Source organism: Sarcophilus harrisii, chromosome 6 (assembly GCF_902635505.1).
Source record: "Sarcophilus harrisii chromosome 6, mSarHar1.11, whole genome shotgun sequence".
NCBI lineage: Eukaryota > Metazoa > Chordata > Mammalia > Dasyuromorphia > Dasyuridae > Sarcophilus > Sarcophilus harrisii.
In genome coordinates this window covers 193,751,013-193,764,837 of record NC_045431.1, presented here as the reverse complement: position 1 = coordinate 193,764,837, position 13,825 = coordinate 193,751,013, and the positions used below count along the sequence as shown (strand labels likewise).

At 36.4% G+C, this 13,825-nt stretch overlaps 1 protein-coding gene across 8 annotated transcripts in view; it reads left to right on the top strand.

Moving 5' to 3' along the window:
* Nucleotides 1-13,825, top strand: part of PCGF3 (polycomb group ring finger 3) — a 100,140-nt gene that overhangs the window by 44,594 nt on the left and 41,721 nt on the right. For all 8 annotated transcript variants that reach the window (XM_031942390.1, XM_031942389.1, XM_031942388.1 and 5 more), the window contains 2 exons: nucleotides 6,859-6,976; nucleotides 11,176-11,272. In XM_031942390.1, the coding sequence (XP_031798250.1) occupies nucleotides 6,868-6,976; nucleotides 11,176-11,272 (206 nt within the window). In that variant the 5' untranslated portion in view covers nucleotides 6,859-6,867. The remainder of the gene's footprint in view (nucleotides 1-6,858; nucleotides 6,977-11,175; nucleotides 11,273-13,825) is intronic.

Genomic DNA, 13,825 nt, shown 5'->3' with positions numbered 1-13,825 from the left:
GAAGAGAAAGTTGTAAGTTTCCAAATGAACATAGAACTCAAACAAGATGTTCTTAAATGGTTCAAAATAGAAATTTGATTTGTGAAAGCACATCACTCTGACTGGCATTCTCCTGTTTTGCTATTGTCTCCTCCCAAGCCTCACCTCCAGAGACACATATATTGGAAATTGGGCTTTGAAAGGGGTTATTATTATTTAATAGTAGCAGCAGCAGCAGCAGTAGCAGTAGTGTCAGTATCCTCAACATCTAGGTTAGTTATTTTCATACACTAGAGATTTACTAATTATTTGTTTTGGAATTGAACATAATTAAAGAATGTTTTATATTTTATAATGAGAAAGAGTGACATAAACCTATAAGATTAATGCAAGAAGAACTAAAACCCAGAATGAGTTGAGTCTGGAGAAAATTGCTGAGAATAATAGACCTTTTAAACTTGGATTAGAACAACTAAAAAGATTAAAAGGACAAAACCATTACTAATGAGATGTTCTAAAGTTAATAGATCAGGGGTGGTGGAGGGAAGCCAAATGATTCATGATAGAAAAACATTGGTCTGGGAGTCGGGAGTTAGTAAATTTGATTGAAGAAATTTACTGTAGAAGGCATTGCTAGAAATTGGGTGAAATAAAGATATATTTGGTAGAAGAGGTAAAGCAATAACAAATACATGTAAAATAGAGCGTGCAAGTACATAGGAAAGTGTTTATAAAGAGATCAAACATTGGATACTTTTTTTTTTTTATGGGAAAAGAGATCAAAATATAAATAAGCCTGACCACCACAGGTATCTGAAGAAGAAGATCAGTACAGCTGAGGAGACAAAAGCAGAAAGGCTTAGTGGGGTCAGTGTAGTGTAAAGATAACCACTAATGCAGTTCAGAAGGGCTGGGCTCCAGTCTACTTTGTAGCTAGCTGTGTGGCCTCCTGGGTCTCAGATTTCTCACTGGAGAGAGCTTACTGGAAGCAGAGACCCCCAGTGAGGATATAATGATGGTCCTGTCACTGATGTGACCTAGACTGACGGAGGCTCTCCGAGTGGACAGAGATGGATCGTGCAAGAAACTATGGAGGTTACATGAGCAGCACTTGGCACCCAATTGGCACAGAGATGACCTAGAAAACAGGATAATGGAAGTCATCAGTAGAAGCATGAAAATTAGTAGGAGAGAGTGAGGTTGGGGAAGGAGGGAGTGGGGAGTGATCAATAACACTTATTTTGAATAAGGAGTTTGAAGTGCTAGCAGCTGGATTTCTAGTTTATGTTCAACAGGCAGTTGGGGGTTTGGGACTGGAGTTCAAGAGTGGGACTGTATCTAGCCTGATAGATTGATAAGGTAGAAGTGATTATAGGCTGTTATTGAGAGGAATTATGATTATTGTTATGATTATGTTTGCAATAGGTTATGGTGTCATTTTCTGTGTAGCATTCAACACTAAATGATTAGCTGTGCATTTAAAAGGGGAAGAGACAAATTGCTATCAATTATTATCAACAGCAATTTCCAGGCCTTTGGTAATGGCCAATATAATTTTTTCTAGTGTTTTGACATGCTAGCTTCTAGTTTCAGTGCTCTACATTTACTTCAGGGGTTCTTCCTGTTCTTGTCCTTTGTATGCAAAACAGGGTTATAGTGCCATCTTCCAGCTACATGTGTAGGCTTTTGTCTGTCTTCTGAAAGGTGCTTAGACTTCCAGACCTCTACAAACATTCCTAAATCCTAGAATAATTGCCCTTACTCCCTTAGAGATAGGTTAAGCCTTCTCTTTTCTTTTTTCAGTCCCCACAAATAGGCCTATAATTCTGGCACAGGTTAAACACTCATTCCTAGAATGCATTTTCCTTTTCTTTTCTCCATTTAATTTTCCCCAAAATGTAGAGTCCCCCAGTTAAAATGTCTGTATATTTCTTTAAATATACTGTTTTTTCCTTGTCTTGGGGAGGCTTACGTTTCTAAACAATTTTCCATTGAGCTCTACAAGCCCCCTATTTTCTATGTGTCCAGATCAGGATTATAGACTTGGGGGTGAAAAACACTTCAGAGGTCATCTAGTCCCACTGATACCCAGGATTCCCTATACATCCTCTCCCAAAAAAATGGTCACTCAGCCTTTGTTTTAATACTTTCATTGGCAGAGTTTTCTCTGCCTCCTGAGTTATATAATTCATAAGTTTTCCTTTAAATTCAGTTGAAATTGATCTCATTATAACCTCTATAGTGTTCTTACTTCTGTCTTCAGGAAGCAAGCAAAGAAATCTTCATTGTTCAATACATTTCTGGAAGGCATGTTTTTACTTCCTTTTCTCTAAGTTGTCTATTCTCCATTCTTAGTTCCTTTATCCAATCTTTACAGTATGCGGTTAAATGTTGTTTGTTTTTTTATCATTCTAGTCTCTCTTCTGGGTTTGTTCCAACTTGTCAGTGTCTTTCCTTCCCCAATTTTTACTTTGTGTCTCCTCACATAAATGTTGGCAGCTAGGTGGTTCAGTGAATAGAGTACAAATGACCTTTAACTTATATACAAATTTAACATGTAAAACAACCAAATGAGAAAAGTAGCACAAACCTAGAACTGAATTAAATGGACATACTTGAAGAGTTTTCTGAATGGCAAGCAAGAGTCAGCTTAATGCAAACTGCCCTCTAGTGGTCAGATATTATTACTGTTTAAGAACTGAAATCTCTGGGTCAGCCTATAAGAAGAATCTTTAGGCTAGACTGGATCTTGGTAGGAAATTTAGACTATTTTTCTGCTTGGACAAGAATGTATATAAACAAATGTAGAAAGCTGTGGTTTTGTTTTATGAAAACTTTTAAAAGATTCACAGTTTTTCTTAATGAGCTTTAGTTTCATGGGAATGGCAGGAAATTTTTGCATAAATCCCTTATGCTGGTGGTTTATATCCTCTTTTTTTTTTTTTTTTTTTTTCAGTAGTTAAGCTTCTTGCAGTAATATATTTTTGTCTTGCCTAAATGGTAGATAGTTCAGAATAGAACCTGAGATTGTGTACTTTCAGGTTTGATAATTTGAAAGGGAGTTTGGTTCTTGATCTCATCCCTTAATCCAGATTGTGTATATTTTTAAACATCCTTAGCAAGTGGTTCCCCTTTGCTTTAAAAACTCAAGTGACAAGGAACTTGACCTCACATAAGGCAATTTGTATCACTTTAGAGAGCTCTACTTGTTGAGACATTTTTTTTTCTTTATATTGAGTTATTCTGGGCCTCCTTTTTCTCGCTGGAGCCAAGTGGAAAAGGCCTAATTTAGGTAGGGATGATATTGGAGAATATGACAGGAGCCGGAAGTTCAGGAAGGAAGTCATAACTGGAGATAAATGTTCAGAAAGTATCTAGAAAGAGAGAGTGGATGCCTTCTAACTTTCTAGGTCTGTTGACTTCCAGGATAGTGAGTTTTGCCACTATATCATATTTTTTTTACAGAGAAAAAAACAAATTTTTATGTTTTTAGACATTATGTGAGATGGATTTAGGGAAAAAGTCAGGTACTAATAGCAGCATATGAATCGTTTGCTTTAAAACTTTTTTAAAAGTCCAGTGAAAAGAACAATGAATTTCTTATAAGTTCACTGAGAAGACTTGCTCCTAGTATGAAGCATGGGTTAAAAATCAGTTTTTCCTGAAGTTTTATTTATTTATTTAATTTTTGATGCAGTGGATAGACATTTGGCCTCAAATCATGGAATCAGTTGGTTGTGTGATCCTCCTGACCAAGTCATACTCGGTGCTTGAGGCTTTTGGTATTGAAGTCAAATAGAAATGGTTAAATTATAAATCCATGTTAAAATCTGTATTATATTATTTATTTTGTTAAATTATTTCCCAGTTACATTTTAGTCTAGTTTGGCTCCAATGGGGAGTTTTGCCTGCTGCAAGGGAGTTTGACACCTCTGCTTGAGGCAACTCTCTAGGAGTCAGTAGCAGAGAAGTTTCCAATCTGCATTGTTAGTAGAGGGGATTTATTCACCAGGGAATTCTCCATACTGGGCACAAGTCATGTCGCTGATGGAGGAATGAAAACGTTGGACTGTCTGCTCTTTAGAGTTTTTGTGAGGAGATTCAGGTGCCAACCTTCCTCCTTCCACCTCTGGATAATTACAGGAGCCTGCTGGTGGGGCCTCCCTGCCTTAGGCCTCTTCCTCAAAGACTCGGCTTCGGATCAGGTCTCTCCCTTCCTTACTCAGTAGATTCTTGTGTCTTCCTGTTACTCTTAGGATCAAATAAGAAGCACTTTGGTTTTTAGAGCCCATGACAACCTGACCCCTTCTTCCTTTTCCAGTCTTGGTCCCTTCTGAGAATTCCATGGTCCGGGGTCACTGACTGTTTGCCAGGAGACTCTGTCCCCTGAGTTATCTGTACCTATTTGGCTATCCCCCAGGTCTGCAGTACCCTTAGTTCTCCCCTCTGCCACCTGGCTTCCTTTTAAGACTTGGCTCATGTCCCACCTTCTGGTGGGAGACTTTCTCTTTGAGATGACTTTTGATTTACCTCGATCTGCCTTATCCTTGTTTTCAACTCTCCCTCACGAGATTCTGGGCTCCTTGAGGCCCAGGACCCCCTTTTTCGCCTCTTTTTATTCTCATCTCTTAGCATGTACCTAACACATAACAAGCACTTCAGTTTGGTGATTGCAGTGGGGGTGGGGATGGTCACAGTAGCAATTTTCTTAATACTCTGGTAGGTTAATAGGAGGTTTCACTTCTAGTCAGCATGGTACCCAATGAACTATCTTGAGTCAGACGGTTCTGAAAGTGGGGAACTCCGAGGGGCGGGAATCAGAAATGATTTTAAAATGGGTGGAACTCAGCAGGACGTGAAAGATTATGGTGTGATGTAAGGAGAATATAGGCTGATGGAGGAAGCTGACAAGTGGGGAGGACAGGGAAGGCAAGCTCTAGAGCATCAGGGAGAAATCCAAAGGAATTCGTGTTGGAGGGAGGGCGCTATCCTCCCCATTCCAGCCCTCATAGTTGTTGGACAGGGACTACAGACGGGGTGTGAGAGCCATGGCAGGTGTGCTCTTGCTGCTTCTCAAGTCCCACAGTGCTGTAGGAAGACAAAGTGTATTTTCTTGTGTGACACTGTATCCTTTAAAGCCTTCCCCAAAGAGTCTCTTCCTTTCTTCACTTTTCCTCATTCAAACCAAAAGAAGGGACCGGTGCACTTTGTGACAGGTAGCATTGTGGCACCGGGCAGCAGAGTAACAAGGACTGACCCGAGGCTCGGGAGTCAAGACCCTTGCTGCCCTGCTGCCTGCCTGAGCAAGTTCCTTAACGTAGCCAGAGTCAGCTTCAGTTTTCTCATCTCTGTAGTGGGGACAATTATAGCTGTTCTGCCCACTTGCATATTTTCTTCATCTCTAATTGTATATGTAGAATTACAATTTATAATATAGTTTTTTGTGTATGGGCATAAAAAAGTAATTAGAAAAAACTGAAACGTGTAATGCAGTCTCAAAGAGCTGCTCAAGGGTAGAATGGCCTTGTCTGACCTGCAAGGAGTGGATCTCTCCCTTGACTCAGAGCTTCAAATGCAATCTGAGAGGGAGTCACTTCTCCAGGCTGTTATATCTGGGATTACAGTCAGATTAGGTGATTTTTGAGGTTTCTTTCAGCTGTAAAATGCTAGAATCAGTACGCCACCCTGTGGTGTCTCCTGCCAGGACTCCTCCATCTTGACAATTACTGCAGCATGGAGTTTGCTCAGCACCTGTCCTCTTCTTTCCTTCCCACAGTTCACCATTCATGTTGGTGACTATCATGTTGCAGGCGAATTTTCGGGAGAGAATAGAGAGGAAAGGGGGTTTCCTTGGAAATGGAGGTGATGTGAAAGAAAAAAATGATTTTTTGATTAAAAAAAAGTCAAAAAAAAAAAAGAAAAGTGAATGACTTGGGAGGCTTTTTAGATGACTGACAACTCAGAATTTCGTTGATTGAGGAGAACCTTAAAGGAGAAATTTTTATTAGATCATAGATGGGCATTATGAAAGGTAGAAGGAAAATGGAGAGGAGGCCGATTTTTTTTTTTTTTTTTTTTTTTGTAGACCACTGTTTTATTTTGTCTCTGGATTTAAATAACTCATTATGATAATAGGTTCAATTTTAAGAGGGCCATCTATCTTCCAACTAAGGGGAAAAAAGGATCAGTTTTATCTTTATTAAATGCCATTGGTTACAAGAGGACTAGGAAAGAGAGGATGTCATTGGTTAAGCAGATGGCTCAACCTAAAAGCCATCTCCACGTTGGAGAAATCACATCTTACTGATGGGCTACAGTCATATTTGTGTATCCAAGAAAGCACACAGGCACATTTCTGGCATATCTCTTAAAGTATTCAATAGCTATAAGTTGGAATTAAGCAAAATTTAGAATTGTAATTGCAATGTTTTTCAAAATGTGAGTGATAAAATGTTCTGAAGTTTATGTAAGAACACATTTTTTTTTTTCTGAATTAATGAAAGAAAAAACTAATATTCTGACAACTGTTGATTTGATTGATTTTTTTTTTTTTTTAAACCAGTTTTGGTGTTCTTTTTTCAGTGTCTCAGATAAGATATCTAGCTCTTTCATACTGCCTAAAGAACTTTGTTCATTTTTGTGTGCACCTAACTAATCTAATGTCTGTTTCTTTGGTTCTTTGTGGTAGAAGACTGGCATGCCGAGGTTGAAATAAGATCAAGTAAAGAATCATTTGAGTCATATTTATTAAGCCAGTTCACATAGATAGAAAGTAAACTTTTATTATTATTAATGCTCGCTAGTTTTTGGTTTTGGTCTTGTCTTTTTTTCAGATTTTAATCTTTTTTCTTTTTTTTTTTTTCCTCTTTCTTCTTACAGACACCAAAGATGTTGACCAGAAAGATTAAGCTTTGGGACATAAATGCCCATATCACATGTCGCCTGTGCAATGGATACCTAATTGATGCTACAACTGTAACGGAGTGTTTGCATACCTGTATGTATAGAAGTTATTTTAGAATGTTAAAAATTATAAAAACTCAAGGTCTCTAATTTCTGGCTGAAGCCAAATATGAAAAAATTACCATTTTACTTCCAAAGTATACCATGGAAAGGAGGGAAGAAGACTAAAATTGGCTTTATAGAATTTTAGTAGTAATTTCTAGTAGTAGTAGCAAATGGAAAAATAAATAATTGAAGCAGTGTATTTAAGAAAGTTGAATTATGTAATAACAAGGTTTGTCTTTATAATCATTACAGAAATTTAGAAATCGGAGAAACTAAGTTGCTTGGGTATAAAATGTGCAAAAACTAATGCATTAAATTTTTAAAAAATTAAACTGTGATATTTAAACAATTTCCATATAAATTACTTATGGGAAAAACCAGCCACAGGCAGTTAGACCAATTAGTTATCTTAGTAGAGAAGGTGCATTCAGAGTTGACACATGGGGGAGATAGCAGAGAGACTTAATTTTTATAGAATTAGTTAATAGACAGCCCTTTATTATGGACTACATCAAATAAGAATCCTGTATCCATTTTTTTTAAAAAGTAGACAAATATGATGTATTAGAAAAAATAGAATGCAGAATATTTTTCAACTGACATGCCCATCAGAATAATTGTTACTCACCACTTTTGATGACTTAAAAGAAAAGATTGAGGGTTTATTGATTCAAATGTTGTGGCAAGTGACCAGTGCGTTAAAAGGACTGGCAATATGATTTTTGTTCATAAGAAAAATTCCAGAGAAGTCCTGGTGAGGGTTCTTTTCATGATAGTCAAAATAAAAACTATAGTAAAGTTAGAGGAACCAAGGATATGCTGTTAAAAAGAGCAGGCTTTCTGGGATTAATAAAATTGTACTCCAGATGCACTGCATTATTAACATTTTGTCCATTACTTTTTAAGTATTGACAGTAAATCAAACCCTGCTTGATAGCATTTGTCAGTTTCTGTTATTTAAATGTATAATTTTACTGCAGATTTTTAACAATTGTTTCTAGCTCTAGCTAGCTCCCACACACTCCTGGTAGGAAGACTTTAGCTTCACATTGAGGAAAAAGAAACATGCTTCTTGCTTTGGAAAGTCAAATTTGAATAACCTTATCTGTTATATTCTTACAGCTATTCTTGTTGTATGAACAAAGGGAATTAGTAGTCATAATTTGATTAGATCCAGGGTCAGCAGATCTGCTCTGGATCATTGTGATAGCACATATTTATGTAGTACTTTACAGTAAACCACTTATAAATCTTATAAAACCCTTATAAAACAAGCAATGCAAGAATTATTTCACTTTTTATTAAAGATTAAATTGAACCATAGCTTCCTTAAATATTTGGAAGAAAGTGACTTGAATAATCAGCGTTGTTTCTTTGATTCTAAGTCCAATGTTCTTCACTCCATATCATATTGCCCCCCAAATTTAGGAACAAAATATATTAAATATATATTTAAAATTGCCTTTTGAACATAAAAAGTGCTTTTCAGATGCTAGATCCAGTTATTTTAAAAACATAAGCTGAGAGATTAGAAGAAAAAATTCAGCTCACAGAAAAATTTGTGAGCTAAAAAAATGACCTCCCAAAAGACTGGGAATTTTTTCCAGTGGAATAGATTTTTTATTTTCCTAAATGCACACATCGAATATTAGATATGCTTTAATACAAGAAAGAGTCAGGTGCTGGGGGGTTTACTCCTCTCTGTTAGCAAATGAGGAGGAAGAAGGGTATAGAGACTCTTTATTAAAACCACAAATAGAGTGCTGGAAAGCTAGGACAAGCATAAGGTTTTTTTTTTTTTTTCCTTACAATTTGTTTTTTTTTAATCATTGTTGGAGCAAGGTTCATGAGTTAAGATAAAGTGTAGTTTGTGGTGAGCATGATGGAGAAATACCATATCATAAAATATTAGAGATAGAAAGGAACTTTAGACTCTTCAAAAAGACTGACAAGATCAGAGGCCAAAAGAAAGTGCCATGAAAAAACTAAGAGAAGAGGTGATCTGATATAAAGAATCCTAGATTCTGGGTTATGGATTCTCAGATCCTAATTGTGTCTCATCTGTTAGTCATGGAATGTAACGAGATGATTTCAAAGTTCTGCTTCAGCTGTGACGTCAGTGGTAGGAGAAATGCAAACAGTGCCATTGTTTGTATAAAATGGTCTCCAGGGGAAATTGAGGGATAGTTTAAAGTTTGCAAATGTGGACAAAAACATGTGAAATGTCACATCAGTAAGATCCATGTAAAATTGTCCAAAGTTCATTCCTTGGATCAAAGATGTCAGCTACCTGTCCACACTACTTCTAGTTTAGGCTAAACTAGCTTAAAATGTAATTGGGAAATTTTTAAAAAACAAAATAAAAGTAGAACAAAACATAGATAAAGTTAGTTTATGTAGTTTTCTAAGTTCCAGAGGGATATATGTAGTAGCCCCTGTTTCTGTTTGGTTTAGACACCACTACTTTATACCGCCCCTCTCTCTGCACTATTTCTTCTGCCCCAATGTCATTTTAATCATAAGTAAACCACAATGGGCCAAAAACTCATTAGAAATAATGCACCCTGCCTTTTCTAGGGTTATAGAAAAAACTTGAGATATGGAAAAAAATAGGCGTCAAGAAATTTTTAGACGGGTAGATTGCATTTATAAGTGGCCATATAGGGACAGTGCTGGAGAGCCTTGAACTTATTTTACTAGCAGCTGGCCTTTTGCCTTGGCTGTTCTGGAGAGCAGCTGCATGATGTAACTTGCCTGTAACTCTTTATTGCCCAGTCTTAATTTGAGTGGATCGCAAAGAACTATCTGTCTCATAGCAGTTCATACTAATACTTCGTATCACTGTGACCCTGATAATTTCATATGAATGTAAAATGGAATATAAATACTCTTTAGCACCATGTTCAAATAAATACTCTTGTCATGTTCACATATGTATTTTAATGCTTAATAAGCCCATTTGTTTTGATCATTTAAAATTTCAGGTTGTCCTGCAATTGAAATTTTTTTTTTGGCGTTATCTTAACTGAAAGATAGATGTCACTGTTTAACTTTAGAATGTAGTTCTATAATCTTCTGTATTCTAAGTGTGGTGTATACACTAAGGATTGTTAACATGCCAATGGGTCATACATCTGAGGATTCTGGGGAACATTGATTTTTAAAAGGAGATTTTAAAATGTGTTGAAAACCCATCTCCCACCCCAACCCTGCAGAAAGTGAAAATGGAAAGAAAAAGTAAATTCGAGTTTTTTTGGGGGGTGTTGGTAATTGTGATAGGGAAAATACAACTCATTCAGTTAGTTATAACTTTTCGTTATATTTTTAGGTGCTGGTGGGGTAGCTTGTTCAAAATTTTTTCAGTTAATTTATACTCAATTTTAACCAGAATATTCTGATACCTGATTATGGAAGGTGAAGCCAGTACTTGTACACACCTTGGCCAGAGCTATTAGGTCTGGTTATACAAAACCAGGACCAGCTGAGCTCCAGCATAAGGTGCTTCCCTGGCAGCCAGGCTACCCAAGTGTGTCAATTGAGCTAGTACCCACACCAGTGGTTCTCAAAGTATGGTCTAGAGAATCCTGGGGATCTCTGAAAACCTTTTAAAGGGTCTACAAATTCAAAAATAGTTTTTATTTCCAATGTGGTAAATGTCTATAAATATAGCCCAGATAAACAAAAACGCTTTGGAGAGATCCTCAATAAATTTAATAGAATAAAGATACTGAAAACAAAAGTTTGAGGACCACTGACCCACACCAATGAAAGAATTCTCTAAGTTAGTTCAAAGGAAAGTCTTGATCTAAGTGAAAAGTGCTTTTTAAAAAATTCTTAAAATGAAAATGTTCAGGTTCTGAAATTTCAGTCCCATTGCCTCATAGCCTTCCTCCTCCTTACACCTGAATCATTTTGCCCTTTCTCCTTTCTACTGCCCAAACCAAAAAAAAAACAATTTGAATGAAAGGAGGAAGAAGAGGGCTTTGCTAGGGATCCAAACTTTCTGTCTACTGTCAGGGATGATGAAGTGAAAAGTCATAGCTTATCTAACTCCAGGAACAAGGTGTGCTTGTGAAAATGTGAAGAATGAATGTTTCAAATCTTAGGCATTTAAAGATAAGAGTTTATATGAGCGCTTTCTGTTTTGGGAATTTAGTTTTCTAACTTTAAGTATGCTTTTGAAAACAGTCTGTAGAAGTTGCCTGGTAAAGTATTTGGAAGAAAATAACACTTGTCCTACGTGTAGAATTGTTATTCATCAGAGTCATCCGCTGCAATACATTGGGTAAGTACACATTATATGAGAGAAAGAAGATAGGAAATTCTCAGTGCATGAAAATTTTCATATTGGTATGGTAACATCATATTGGTGTGGCAAAATTGTTCAGGCTTTTCTTTGTAGGCTAATTATACTTACTGGTGCTATTTTGTCCTGGTGTGGATTAACATAACAGGGCCTCATGCATATGCCAAGTGTCCCTCTTTTGTTCTGCTGCTTTTAGGACATGGCACTGTAGGTTATGAAGACTCTTTGCCAAAAGAACTACACAGTTTATTTCCTTTGAAATGAAATAGTCTCTGTTCACACTCCACAACTATTTGTCCAAATGGAATTACTATATAAATTGGAAAATTGAATTTAGATTTGATATTTTAAAATAAATCAAAAAAAGATTGATTTTTTTCAAAAATTAAATATGGTTAAATTTATTTTTGCTTATAATTTTTATGTTTTCATAATATTTAAAATTTAGTATAAAAGTTACAAGTTTTGAGAGAGTCACTTAGCTCTAGTGCCCAAAGGGTTATTCAGTAACTAGACTCTTGTCTGCAGTTATAGGCAGCTTATTTTTTTATACTCCAAGAAGTGGGAAGTACTTTAAAAACTCTGTCCTTTATTCTTGGTCTCCCATTCTTAGGGGGGAATGACAAAGTATCTTCATACATTTACCTGTTGGGCATAGAATAGCTTATTAGATATTTTATATATTATTTACAATTATTATTTATTTTATATTATTATATATTGTGTAATTATATATTGTTACTTACATTTTTATATATATAATTTATAGACTCCTGCCCTCAATTCCACAGCTATTTACTAAGCGCAAGGGCAAAAACCAAAAGAAAGGGTTCTTGACTTCAAGTAAGTTACGTTCTTTCATGGGGTGCGTGGAGCTAAATAAGACAGCACTGCAAGTAGGGATTTAGAAAGATTGCAGAAAAGATGATGGCTCCTGAACTAGACCTTAAAGAAGAGATCATCTTTGGAGGTCAAGGTGGGCCTGAGCTAGAGTTTATATATGCACATGGAGGGAAAAGACAGAATGGGGAATTATAAAGAGTAGTCCATATTGGATAGACAGAGAATGCCTTAGGGAAGAAGAGTAAGGAATAAAGATGGAAAGGGGTAGGAGCCAGATTGATGAGATCTTTGGATATTGGGCTTGATTTGAATTTTGTGCCACAGGAATAGGAAGCCACTAATGCTTTTTTGAACAAAGTTAAAGCGGTATTATAGTGAATTATAGCTGTAGAGAAGTACTTACAGAAGTGCTATCCAGGTTGGCTGGAATGAAGTAGAGTCCCTGACAGGCAAGAGAGAAAGGAAGGACTAAGGGAAAAAAAGATAGGAAAGAGAGGAGGGAGAGACTTTTGCTGAGGCACTTGGGGTTAAGTGACTTGCCTGGGATTATACAGCTAGGAAGTGTTAAGTGTCTTGAGGCCAGATTTGAATTCAGGGCTGGTGCTCTATCCACTGTACCACCTAGCTGTCCCTGGGGTAGACTAAGAGGGAGCCCTGCCTATTCAAGGTACAAATGAGGCCTTTGATGAAGCCTGCTATCATTGCCTGTAGAAAAAAACTAAACAAATGTTTAGTTACTTGAAGCTCTTCCACGTTAACATTTTTGTTCCTGTTCCTGAATTTATCTTAAGAATTTGCCTGGCTATTAATTACTTTAGAACTGCTGATACTTCTGTCCCAATATGAACTAGATTCAGTAATCTAGATTGCCCAATTTCACCATAGGCTCCACAGGTGAATCTATTGCAGGACTTAGATTATTGACTTATTTATTTATTTAAACCTCCCAGCTGGATGACTGCAATAATAGTAACATCATTGAGGGTAGTAGGAAAAAAAAAAAAAAAACAAATGTGCTTTATTTTTGACCTGTTAAGTTTAAAGCATCTATGAGTTCTTGAAGTGGAGATTTTTTAGGAACAAATGGAAAATTGGAAAATAGATAATATACCAAAACTAAAGGTGGTAAATTTGTAAATCTTCATATAGATTGAATAAAACTGATTTTATTATTTAAGTGTTCCCTCTTTACATAAAATGTTTTTTGGGAAACTATTAAGAAAATCTTGACTCTGCTTCTCTTCCTCACCCTCACTTAGGTTTGTCCACTGGCTGCAGCTGTTAGCTTTAGATGCTGAAAAACAAAATATTTCTACTCTTAAAAGAATCCTCAAATGAGTAGGGCAATACAGAGTAAGGCAATCAAAAGTTGGAATTATCTATGTTTAGAGGGACTAGAATTGTCAGAGAATTTTCCTTTATTTAGACAGTAAAAATGAGTTGCCACTTCTGTCCCATGACTAGCTAGGGTGGTGCAGTAATTAGAGAATAATGGTGCAGATAGTGGTTTTTTAAAAAATCTCTGAAAAAAAGACTATGAGGAACTCGTAATGCTCCTCCAGTACTAAAAACCCAATTCTTTATGTGACATTCTGGTTACCCTACTCTTAATACCTTTTACCTTCTCAATGTTCTGCCCAAGATGTAGCTACCAGGACTGACAGTACTACCAGTGTAGTCTGACTGAGG